General features: G+C 46.5%; 1 protein-coding gene and 1 long non-coding RNA gene across 2 annotated transcripts in view; both read left to right on the plus strand.

The window, feature by feature from the left end:
- The first annotated feature begins 1,026 nt into the window (after positions 1 to 1,026).
- The window catches only part of CASP7 (caspase 7), a 41,875-nt gene continuing 30,776 nt past the window's right edge, over positions 1,027 to 12,125 (plus strand). The window contains exons 1-2 of the mRNA XM_025274122.3: positions 1,027 to 1,165; positions 8,569 to 8,678. Coding sequence (XP_025129907.1) covers positions 8,569 to 8,678 — 110 coding nt within the window. The 5' untranslated portion in view covers positions 1,027 to 1,165. The remainder of the gene's footprint in view (positions 1,166 to 8,568; positions 8,679 to 12,125) is intronic.
- LOC112581598 lies at positions 8,685 to 10,803 on the plus strand. Its single transcript, XR_003106200.3, has 2 exons — positions 8,685 to 9,198; positions 10,611 to 10,803. It is a non-coding gene; the product is annotated as an uncharacterized LOC112581598 (long non-coding RNA).

The following is a 12,125-nucleotide window of genomic DNA, read 5'->3' on the forward strand; positions in this document are numbered from 1 at the left end:
GTATTGGGGCATCTATAATGTGTCTCCCGTATTCAACTAACTTACGGCCACACACCCGGTGGCTGGGCTTCCCAGGTGGCACTAGCGGTAAACAACATGGCTACCAATGCAGAAGACCCAAGACACGGGGGTTAGATCCCTGGGTCGGGAAGATCCCCCCCTAGAGGAGGAAACGGGAACCCGAACCAGGATCTTAGCCTGCAGAATACCAGGCACAGGAGCCTGGCAGGTTACAGTTCATGCGGTCGCAAAGAGTCGGACACAACTGAGCGACTCAGCAGGCACGCACGCACCCAGTGGCTGACACGTGGTGGCGCTCAATAGACAGTCCAGGAATGATTCTGGAGCTACATCCAGGCCAGCAGGAGGTGTTGGGCTGTGGGAACGCGCTCTGCAGAAAGGCGCGCCGCGGAGTGTAACCAAGTTATGGGAGCTGGAGACCCCGGCGGCTCCCACCGCCTGCCCTTGGTAAACTCGTGCAGATGCGGGCGCCCAGTCCCCCAAGGGGCCCGACCCGCACACAGTGGGGTCAGGATCTGGCTGGACAGCAGCCTTCGGGCTTTGGGAACTGGGTCCCGGAGCTGATGCGGAGGCCGAAGTCGAGCTGTAGACCGAGGGCAGCAGCGAAAGGGCAGGAGCGAGGACTCTGACGAGCGTCCCATGATGCGGCGCCCCTGGGAAGTCGGCCGGGCGTGCTCTCAGTTCAGCACAGCTGGGGACACTGCGTGCGGCGGATTTGCAGAGCGCGCTCTTCGGGTCACTGGGAGCGCGATCGATTCTGCAAAAATTTCTCGGGGGAACTGCGCGCGCGGCGGCGGGATCCCTTTAGAGCTCTGCAAACTTTGCCCCGCATGCTCGCCAGCTTTGCCCCGGGAGCTCTCCGCGGACTGCGCGCGCAACGCTGGGCCAGCGCGGCTGGGTGCGCTCTCCCCGGTAGGGCGCGCGGAGGCGCGGGGTTCCTGCGCGCGGCCGACTGTACGGACCGCGGGGTCCGGAGTCGGAGGCGGCGCATGCAGCCCCGCCCGGTCCGGGTCCAGCCCCGGGCGACTCCTCCCCCGGTTACGCTGGAGCTTTTAGTTTCGATTTCGTTCAAGCGGCCGCAGACCCTTGCAGCGGAGCGACGGAGACGTAAGCCATCTCCGGTAGTCCAGTCGCCGTGGGAACGGTAACTTCGGCCCCCGTCTCCGCCGGGCGTCTCTCCCGTGGGCCGCCGCCCTTCCTTCTCCCGCTCTCCCTTCCCGCCCGGCTGCCCTCTTGGTGTTGTTCCGAGCGCGGTCGTCGGGGGTTGGGTCCCTTCGGGCAAAGCAGTAAAACTTGGGAAAGAAGGCTCTCCCCACCCCCACTATCACCTACTTTGCTCAGTTAGGCCTCCCTCTCCTTCTAGCCCCCGGGCTCGGGACACTCGGTGCTATTCGGGATTCGGAGAAGAAGGAGGGATGGACCTGGGAGGGCGAGAAGGGGGGTGGTGGTACCTGGGAGGGCGCGAGGGGTTTGTTCTTTCGTCTGGCTAACACAGGGGGCTTCCCGTGTCTGACAGCCCAGGGTTCCAGCCCCAGCGTCCCGCCTGTCAGCTGTGGGGCCTTGACCCTCTCTGTGCCTGTCTGTGAAATGGGTATGGTGGTGGGCCGGGAGGGTGAATGAGGTGATTGCCGTCACAGCAGTGCCTTTGTCTGGGCTTGTAGGTAAACTTAAGCCGCTGTCATCCTGCGGGACTCTTGATTCCTTGAGGAAGTGGAGAAAGGCAGGAGTCTCCGTCTGCAACCTTTCACCCTTGTATGCAAGTTTGCCTTTTATGGGGCAGTAAAATTATTTGCGAGTGATTTTGAGTAATCGCAGGGCCTTTTCCCTTGAACTCCTGGGCTGGCCAAGGACATGGCCCTAACCTTTGTTTACTTACAGGCCATTTTACTCCTTCAGGGTCTTAGAGCCTGATGGCCATCCAGGTCGCCAGCCACTGCCTGGTTTCATAGTCCACTTCTGCCTCCTGTTAGCTGTGTGGCTTTGGGCAGGTTATTTAACCTCTCTGAAAAAAACGAAGTTTCTTCTGTAATAGGCTCCAGCTTCCTGGCAGTGCTGTGAGCATCAGGGGACAGTAAAGTATTTCAGGGCCCAGCAGAAACCACCCCCCTTTCCCTGCACAGGTGCTGGAGGTGAACGGTGGAGGTACTCTGGGTGCCTTCTCTTTGAGCCTTTTAGAAAAATTGTCTTCACTGGGGCTAGGGTGCGGCACAAGTTGTATTATGTCACTTTTCAGGGGAAACAGCTGCAGTAAAATTCAGATAATAGCTGGGAATTCTTACCAGCTATTCCCAGATAATAGCTGGGAATTCTTACCATATGTGGATTTCTTACCACATATGTATGAGTCACTTAAACCTGTGTAGAAATAATCACTAGGGTAACTTTTTTTTCAGTCTTCACAAAAGCTGTTTAAAATATTAATGTGATTTTTTTTTTCATGCTTTGTAGCATTCTTTCTTTTTTAATTAAAAAAAAATTTTTTTAACACCAAAACATTTTGTATTGGGGTATAGCCAGTTAACAATGTTGTGATAGATTCAGGTGAACAGTAAACAGACTCAGCCATGCATATACATGTATCTGTTCTTTTTATATACCAGTGAGAGTTGACAGGAGAGTGTTGTCTTAGCCTTGAGTTCTCCAGACAGTGGTGGTAATAGGGAGTATTTATCGAACATTTAGACACCGTGAAATTAGAACATTTAGCATCTTACATGCATTGTTCCATTCATCCTCACAGCCATGTGTGACTTAGGCATCACTGTTTTCCCATTTTACAAATGAGGAAACTGAGGCTTGGAGACATAGAGTACTTTGTTCAAGCGTGTGCATGTGTGCTAAGTGGCTTCAGTCGTGTCTGACTCTTTGCAATCCTATGGACCATGGCCCGCCAGGCTTTTCTGTTCATGGGATTCTCTAGGCAAGAATACTAGAGTGGGTTGCCATGCCCTCCTCCAGGACTTTGTTCAAGGTCCTGTGGCTAATATAGGTGGAGGTGCTGATTTACACCCCTGGCCTGCAGTTCACCATGACTAGGCTCTCAGCCACCTTCCTGAGTCCCTTTGGTTCCGTTGTCTGTCCCATGTCAACAATTTAGTCAGGGCCCTGAAGGATTTAAAATGTTTAAGTACATTTCAGTTGTGACATTAATAAAGAAATATTTATTGAGTGCCTGTTGTATACCTGGCACTTTTCTATGACTGAGACAAAAAGAAAAAAATGATGATTAAGATAACTTCTCAAATGACAAATAAGAGTCCTAGTGGATAATAGTAAGAGTAATAATAACTGAGTGCCTGGCATTGCTAATGCTGTATGTGTATTAAATATTAGTTTATTAAAAAGAAGATAGATATGTTTGACAATTGAATAAGCTATATATTCCCCCAAATGACTGACTGGTCTTTGCAGCCTTAGCCTTACAGCAGGAATGAATACAAGAAAATGATGCCAGACACGCTCTCTCCACTCATAGCCGACCGAGATAGGCCTGGATTATCTTGGGCTTCAAAGAGAAGCATAAATAAAAGGTCAACACCAAGCCTTGGCTTAACTGGAATGATGGGACCAAGAGCAGGCACCCCACTCGGTCACCCAGTTCACTCTGGGTGAACTTTACTTCCACCAGAAATTAAGGCCAGCCTCAGAGGAGTAAGTCAGTCACTGAATGTTCAGCCTTACAGATACAAGAATGCAGCTCCAGCTCACCGCCTCGTTTTAGACACACGTTGTAAACGTTGTTAGAAGGGTCTCTTGGTGCCCCCTAGACAGTGTTCGGCCTCAGCCCAGAAAAATGCTATAGGTTTCAAACAGAAGACCTCCTGGCTTAGTGTTTGCAAAGAAAGCTCTGGAGATCTTCCTCCCTCTGAGCTGTGGAAATCAGCCTGTCACTTACGTCCAAAGCCCCTTTCAAGTGTCAGGGAGGGATGAGGGGTTTACGTTGCTCCCCTCTGTCAGTGGAGCGTGTTGGGTGCTTGATGGGCATGCATTTCGCTGCCTCCCTCACTTCCACCCTCTCTGCTTCTGCTTTTCAGACCTCAGGTCAAAAGTGAAAGTGTGAAAGTGTTACTCGCTCAGTTGTGTCCAACTCTTTGTGACTCCATGGGCTATAGTCCGCCAGGCTCTTCTGTCCATGGGATTCTTCAGGCGAGAATACTGCAGTGGGTTGCCATTTCCTTCTCCAGGGGATCTTCCCAACCCAGGGAACGAACCCAGGTCTCCTGCACTGCAGGCCGACTCTTCACCATCTGAATCACCGGGAATACCAGGTCAAGAGAACCCTCCCTAATTCCTTTGGGGCTTTGTCAGGTCCTTGCTCTGACCACAAGTGGCCCTGATCATGGTTGTCAACGTTCATGCAATGGGTCGATGCCTGTCTCTCGGCAAGGCAGGGCCAGGTCAGGTGTCTCCTGGACTCCTAGTACACACCTGGTGCATTGAACTTCCGGGAACTTGTATCTATATATTGATATATAGATATAATGGTCTATATAATGGTTGCATTGTTTTATCATCATACATCCTAGGTTCATTCTTTAAGATTAGCCTTAGCATTAATATGTGATTCTTTCTGACTTCACTCTGTTTGACAATCTCTAGGACAAAAGACTTAAGGCTTCAACACCACATGTCAAAGTTATCTTTTTCTGGTGGATTTTGTATAACATTAACTTGTTAATTTAGAAAATATCTCCTTGCTTTACTAATAATGATCCATAAGTAACTAAGTCTGTGTGAAGGAGATGAAATAAAAATGATTGAGTGTTTTCTACATGTCTATACTTAACATCGGAGAAGGCAATGGCGCCCCATTCCAGTACTCTTGCCTGGAAAATCCCATGGACGGAGGAGCCTGGTAGGCTGCAATCCATGGGGTCGCACAGAGTCAGACACGACTGAAGCGACTTAGTGGCAGCAGCAGCATACTTAACATGCTTTTGAATTGTGGTGTTTGAGAAGACTCTTGAGAGTCCCTTGGACTGCAAGGAGATCCAACCAGTCCATTCTGAAGGAGATCAGCCCTGGGATTTCTTTGGAAGGAATGATGCTAAAGCTGAAACTCTAGTACTTTGGCCACCTCATGCGAAGAGTTGACTCATTGGAAAAGACTCTGATACTGGGAGGGATTGGGGGCAGGAGGAGAAGGTGACAACAGAGAATGAGATGGTTGGATGGCATCACCGACTCGATGGACGTGAGTCTGAGTGAACTCCGGGAGTTGGTGATGGACAGGGAGGCCTGGCCTGGTGCGATTCATGGAGTCGCAAAGAGTCGGACACAACTGAGCGACTGAACTGAACTGAACTGAGCTGATACTTAACATCCATTTCCTCTGGATATGGGTTATCTCTGTTTTTGAGAAACGGTTTGGGTCCTAATCTGAAAAATCTTAACTGCCTCCCAGTTGGAAACAGTTTGCTGTCTATGGTGGGGTGTTCATTATGTGTTGAGGAACAACATGGCCATCAGACTTCTCACTGTCTTTGTAGAGATCTGGTCACGGAATTCACTCTCCCTGTCACTTCTCACTGTCCAGCTGACCCCTAAATAAGCTGCAAGGTGACAGGATAATACCACTCAGGGCTACAGGGTCAGCGCTTTGCCATCTTGGATGCCTCCCCCCATCTAGATTCCTTCTGCCTCCTCCAAAAGTCATTGCTTGTGCTCTGGGGCACAGTCAGATAGATGCCTTCCTATTTTCCAACTGGGTGAAAACTTCTGGGGGTGAGACTGATAGGAGTACAGACGTGCAGCTGCCACCTGTAACCCCACCATCGCTGAGACTGAAACCAGAGTCTGGGGAGGTTTCGCTTTGTTAAAAAAGGCCACGCCCTTTACGGGAAAGGACCCAGGACTTGATTTAGGAGAAAGAACTCTAGTACAGGCTCTGTTTCTGACCAGCTGTGTCACTTTTAGCTAATTCTCTTCCTTTGGGGTGTTTGTTTCTTCCAACTTCCCATTCAATTAATATTTGTTTAGCAAATACTTTATGAGTGCCAGGTGCCTCTGTCATGATGAACTTACATTATCATGTTTGACAATGTCAAGCGATAAGTAGAGTGCTGATAATCAAGACAAATACAAGGACTGTAAAGGCACTGGGGGAAGGGAAGGAGCTGGGGAGGTAGATGTAATCAGGGAGGACCTCCCAGCAGAGGTACCATTGAACCGAATTCTGAAGATGGAGAACTAGCCATCTGACCAAAGACGGCTTGTCCAGCAGAGGTTTGGGTGATGACTTCCAGACTGAAAGAACCATAAGCCCTGATGGAGCATTGTGGGCCCAGGGATGCTTAGAGCCTGGGAGGCTGAATGATATGTTGGTGAGGGCTGGGCTCTGAGTGTTGTTGCTGGCTTCAGTTCTGAGTTTGGTTTACTAGTTACTTAGCCTGGGGCCAGTTACTAACTTTTTCTAACCTCTTGTTCCTCATATGTCAAAGGCAGTGATCCTAGGGCTGATCTAATAGTATTTGTATGCACGTGTGCTAAGTTGCTTCAGTCGTATCTGACACTTTATGACCCTATGGACTGTAGCCCCACCAGGCTCCTCTGTCCATGGGATTTTCCAGGCAGGAATACTGGGGTAGGTTGCCATGCCCTCCTCCAGGGGGTCTTCTCAATCCAGGGATCCAACCCCCATCTCTTATGTCTCCTGCACTGGTAGGCAGGTTCTTTACCACTGGCATCACCTGGGAGATGCCGACATCATTTGGGAGAGTATTAAATAAGATAATACTTAGAAAGCGATTAACTCGGCAAATAATAAATGTGAGTTTTTATTTTTATTATCGTTAATTTTGCTACTTAAAGTAAGGGAAGTAGTAGGTGAGTAGGAGATTCTGTTGTTGTTTGGTTGCTTAGTTGTGTCTGACTCTATGCCAGTCCATGGACTATAGCTCACCAGGCTCCTCTGTCCCTGGGATTTCCCAGGCAAGGATACTGGAATGGGTTTCCATTTCCTCCTCCAGGGAATCTTCCCAACCCAGGGATCAAGCCCTTTGTTTCCTGCTTTGGTAGGTGGATTATTTACCTCTTGAGCCACCTAGGAAGTCCCAGGGGATCCTGTTGGCTAGTAATTATCCTACATCAGGGGTTAGTGAACCTTTTTTTAAAGGGCCAGGTGGTAAATATTTTAGGCACTTCAGGCCACATGATGTCTGTCACAGTCATTCAGTTGTGGTTGTGGTGGGAAAGTAGCCACCGACAATATGTAAATGAATGGATGTGACTGTGTTCCAATTAAACTTTATTTACAAAAACAGGAGGTGAGTACGCAGTGTGAGATTTTTAGCACCGAACACGTGTATGTAGGAAAGAAGGTCACAAATCAGTAACTTTAGCTTCAACCTTACAAAATTAGAAAAAGGAAGAACAAATAAAACTTAGAAAATCCCCAAACGAAAAAAACAGATGGTAGGCCATAGTTTGCCATCTACTCTAGTAAGAGATGAGCTTCCCAGGTGGCTCAGTGGTAGAGTCTGCCTGTTGGTGCAGGAGACACAAGAGGCTTGGGTTTGATTCCTGGGTCAGGAAGATCCCCTGGAGAAGGAAGTGGCAAGCCACTCCAGTATTCTTGCCTGGAAAATTCCATGGACAAAGGAGTCTGGCGGGCTACAGTCCATAGGATCCCAAGGAGTGGGACACGACTGAGTGACTAGTAAACCAGTACTAGATATTGAAGAGCCAAGGAGTTCAGTTTAAGATTTGAACTTTTAGATTGTAGGGACCTTGTGAAGATTCTCGAGCAGAAAAATAAGTTGGTGAAAATTTGTTTGGTAGAACTATGTAAAATCATCTGAAACAGAGAGCTTTATACTCCAGGTTGCTGCTGTTTTATTTATTTATTTTTTGGCTGAACTGGGTCTTCATTGCTGCACACAGGTTTTCTCTAGTTGTGGCAGCAGGCTTCTGATTGCAATGGCTTCTTTTGTTGCAGAGCACAGGTTCTAGGGCATGTGAGCTAAAGTATTTTCGGCACCTAACCTCTCCAGGCTCTAGAGCACAGGCTCAATAGTTGTGACGCACAGGCTTAGCTGCTCTGCAGCATGTGGTATCTTCCTGGACCAGGGATCAAACCCGTGTCCCCTGCATTGGCAGGCGGATTCTTAACCAAGGAGCCACCAGTGAAGTCCCTGTTTTTTGAACTGGGCTTGAGGGATGCCAGGCAAAGGATGAACATCTTACAACCTGTCAGGAATTCAGGAGGAGTTTCTTGTTATTACAGACCTTGATGAACCTTCCACAGTTTCTCCTACACAGTGAATATTTAACAGAATCATGGATGCTGGATTAGAAGCTCCCAGAGGGACAAGGACCTTGCTTTCTTTGCAGCTGTGTATCCAGACTCTGGAGGGAAGCCTGAAGTAGAGCTGGCGCTCGAGCATTTGAATGAGTTATTGGTATGGCAGCCCTGGAGCCCAGATAGGCAATACTGATCATCTCTAGGCTTAAATAAAAACTGTGTCACTGAATGAGTGTTATTTAAAACATCATGAGGCCAGTGGTGCCACTGGGTACCAATTTTCTGGTTGTTTTTTTTCCTTCCAGATGGCAGACGATCAAGGCCATATTGTGGAGCAGGGGGCTGAGGATCCCGCAAACAATGATACAGTTGATGCAAAGCCAGACCGGTCCTCTTTTGTCTCATCGATCTTCAGGTAAGTTTCCTTTCTCGCTGAGTTAAAGAGGAACCCTGGGTCACTTCAGCCTGTCATGCCTCTGTCATCTCCACTCACCCATGCAGAAGGGGGGCCTTCGGGGAGGAAGCCTGTGCTGTGCATGGGAGATTTGTGCAGAATCCTGCTGCTGTGTATGACAACACGGGGGTCCCCCTGTGCACTCCCCTGTCTCCAGGGTAGGCCCAGGTGTGGGGGAGCCCAGCTCCCCATCAGAGGTAAATTGCAGCCAGCCTCCTTTGGGAAAAAGCATGGATTATTACTGCTGTCAGCTGGGACCAGGCTTGGCTGAAAGGCTGAACTGGGGACCATGGGATAGGAGATTTTAGGGTAGCACCCTGCTGATTCCTACCGTTGCCTTTTCCTTTTTTCACTTCTTAAATCCTGAGCTTTACATTTAATAATAACAGCTTCCTTTATTAAGCTTTTGTATGCCAGCTTAGTATTGCATGAAATCCTCACAACCCCAGGAGATGGCTTTGTTGTTACCATCACTTAACAGGTAAGTAAACAGACATTATGAGGTTTAGTAGCCTGCCTTTGTGATGGCAGTGAATAAATGGTAGAGCTGAGATTAGAGTCCAGGCAGCACCAGCACTGCTCACTTAACACCTCTGCTGTGCTTTCTACTTAAAAGTAGGGCTGCAGGGAAGTGGAGGAGCCCCTTACCTGCCCTCCTTAACGCTGGTCGTGGAAGGGCAGTGAGTGGGGCTCCCTGGCAAGAGGCAGGGATGGTCTGTGGTCAGAAGCATCAGCCTTCTTGCTAGCTCCTAAACCAAGCCCCACGTTGGAGAGACAGTGAGGGGGATAAAGTCTGAGGTTAGGGAGTGCTCCCCAGCAGTGCTCCGGAAGGGAATTGCTGCTGACAAGGGGCATTCTAGCTCCCTGCAACATCCCACAGAGAGCCTTGGGTCACATCATCCCAAACAAGGCTCAGAAAAGTGGGAAGACCTCAGCATCCTAGATCTGCATTCCATTGGCACTGGTTGCCATTTAGGGCCAAAGATATCCCATGAGACAACCAGAAAATACAGCTGCAATTGCTAAAAACTTTTCAAAGTCATAAGGTCAGGTGGTCCAGGCTGAACCATTCCCCAGTGCAGTGGCCTTCAAATGTTTCTGCTCACATACCCCCCAAATAATGTAAAACTAAGACACACACCTCCTCATACACTTTAAGGTGACATATAAATTTCTTGTCAAAATATTTGCAAAGGATGTAATAGTATTTCTGTTTTCCCATCTCTCTTGAGTATTCAGGTTAAGTAGATTGCCTCTAAGTAAAAAGAAACTGGAATCGTGTAATAGTCATTTCAGAAGTCTTAGTAAAGCCTTTTGTTATACTTTCCAGAAATTATGAAAATGAAAAGGGTGTTCTCAAGACTAACATTTAAAAATCATTCCTTTGAGTGTATGGAGTCTAATTCTTTAGTAATTTAACCCATTAGAAAGGTTCGTGAACAAGCTGTCCTGTAACATCTAGAATTTTTATGTTTCTTTTTTTTTCCCCTCAAACCCTTTTTTTGATTGTCTCTGTCCACAGTATTTTATTCTGATATAATAGATTTAGTTGCTTGAAAGTCTTTTATTGATCACCTCATCATACATTTCTTTAACATATATATGTATGCATATATACATATGCATACGTTTGAAGACATTTTTCCAAGTTTAATGAGTATTGAAAGAAATTTCTCCTAAACTAAGTTATTGTTTTTTATTTACAGTTGATCAGAACAAATAAATGTTGATAAATTTTTAGTGCTGTTAAATAATTTTTCATAGAAATAATGATCAAATATGGGAGGGGAGGGCATTTAAAAAGCTAGTTTGTGATTAAATGGACAAATAATACTTTTTGCTAGAATAAGAAAGAGTTTCGTATCATCATTTTTTCCTGTTTTTCATTTTTAGAGATAGACATGCTGAGAAACTGAATAAGTACATGGTGTGGCAGCAGTTTTGTGATAATGTCACTTAATTCTTTCAGTTCCTTCTGAGTTCTGTGCCAAACATGACAACTCAATTAGCTCTTTCTTCAGTTGTATTGAAAATAAAGAATTGGAAAGTATCTGACTTACAAAATAAATTGTTATTCAACCCTTGAGACCTTTAATTTTTTTCAGTTTCTGGGAAGTACACCAAAAAGACTTGATCAAAACTCCTCAAATAACTGTTAATTCAACCTGTTTCTTTTTTACTTAAAGGCAACTTGTTTAACCCAAAATGCTCCAATAGATAGAAGATAATTAAAATTGCATTAATAAATATTTGTCAGTATCGTTTTGGTGAGTTGCTTTTACACTGGATGCTGTTTGTTTATTTTTGAAAACTGGTCCTTTCTCCTCATGAACTGCTCTCCTTCTCTATTCTCCACCTGAGTTGTTGACATTGTTCTTCAACAGTCACCCAAAACCAAATGGAGATAAGGAAGGAAGGAAAGGGCACAAAGCCCGGTGCTGGGCTTTATTTATTCACTTATTTGTGATTGTTTACTTTGCTCTCCCAGGACTCTAGCTCAGAAGCGATAGAGTCTTTGGGAATAATTAGGGTGTTAAAATCCTTAAATGAGAGTCACCCACTCTCATGTCATCTTATCATGTGTATTTTAAAATATTTTTTGATATATAATTGGATCTAAACAGTCCAGTGTGGCCCCAAACAGCCCTATTTCTAATGCCATCCTTCACCCTGATCAGACTCTTGTATAAGTATTAATAACGAGCCCCTGCCCCCTACCTCAGCACACCTCAGTGCGAGCCTGGGAGACACAGGGACACTGATGTTCGGCCCTTTGTCAGATCATGTGGCAGTTTCTAGGTCATCTAAGATTCAGGGTAGGTGAGAAGTCCACCCTTTTCTTCTGTTGGCAAGATGGGAGTTCGTAAAGGGGAGGTGGTATCATACTCAAGCAGACCAGTTTTAGGAAAAATACAAATGGAAACTGAGGATCTGGCAATTCATTCACTTAAAAATGTCTTGTCTGCATCCCTTGGAAAGTCTTCCAGTACCCTGATTGGAGACCATTGCCTAGAAGACCCATCATCTTGCACAAAATAGGTGTGGTCTTTGATGCAGGGGTTTTTTACCCCCCTAAATTCTTTGGAAAGGTAAATAAGCCTGGATATAACCTATATTCTGGTCTACTATACCTTTTTTATGTATTAGTTTCTCAGTTGTGGTCAGACTTTTTGCAACCCCATGGACTGTAGCCCACCAGGCTCCTTTATCCATGGAGTTCTCCAGTCAAGAATACTGGAGTGGGTAGCCATTCCCTTACTCCAGGGGATCTTACCTTTTTTATAGTGTGGCTGATATTAACATCAGCCTTCATATTATCAAAATAAACAGTAAGTACCCTTGCAAAATATTTAAATTAAATACCATCTTCTGGACTGCTTATTTTAGTTATATGAATTGCATCCATAA

Source organism: Bubalus bubalis, chromosome 23 (genome assembly GCF_019923935.1).
Source record: "Bubalus bubalis isolate 160015118507 breed Murrah chromosome 23, NDDB_SH_1, whole genome shotgun sequence".
Taxonomy (NCBI): Eukaryota; Metazoa; Chordata; class Mammalia; order Artiodactyla; family Bovidae; genus Bubalus; species Bubalus bubalis.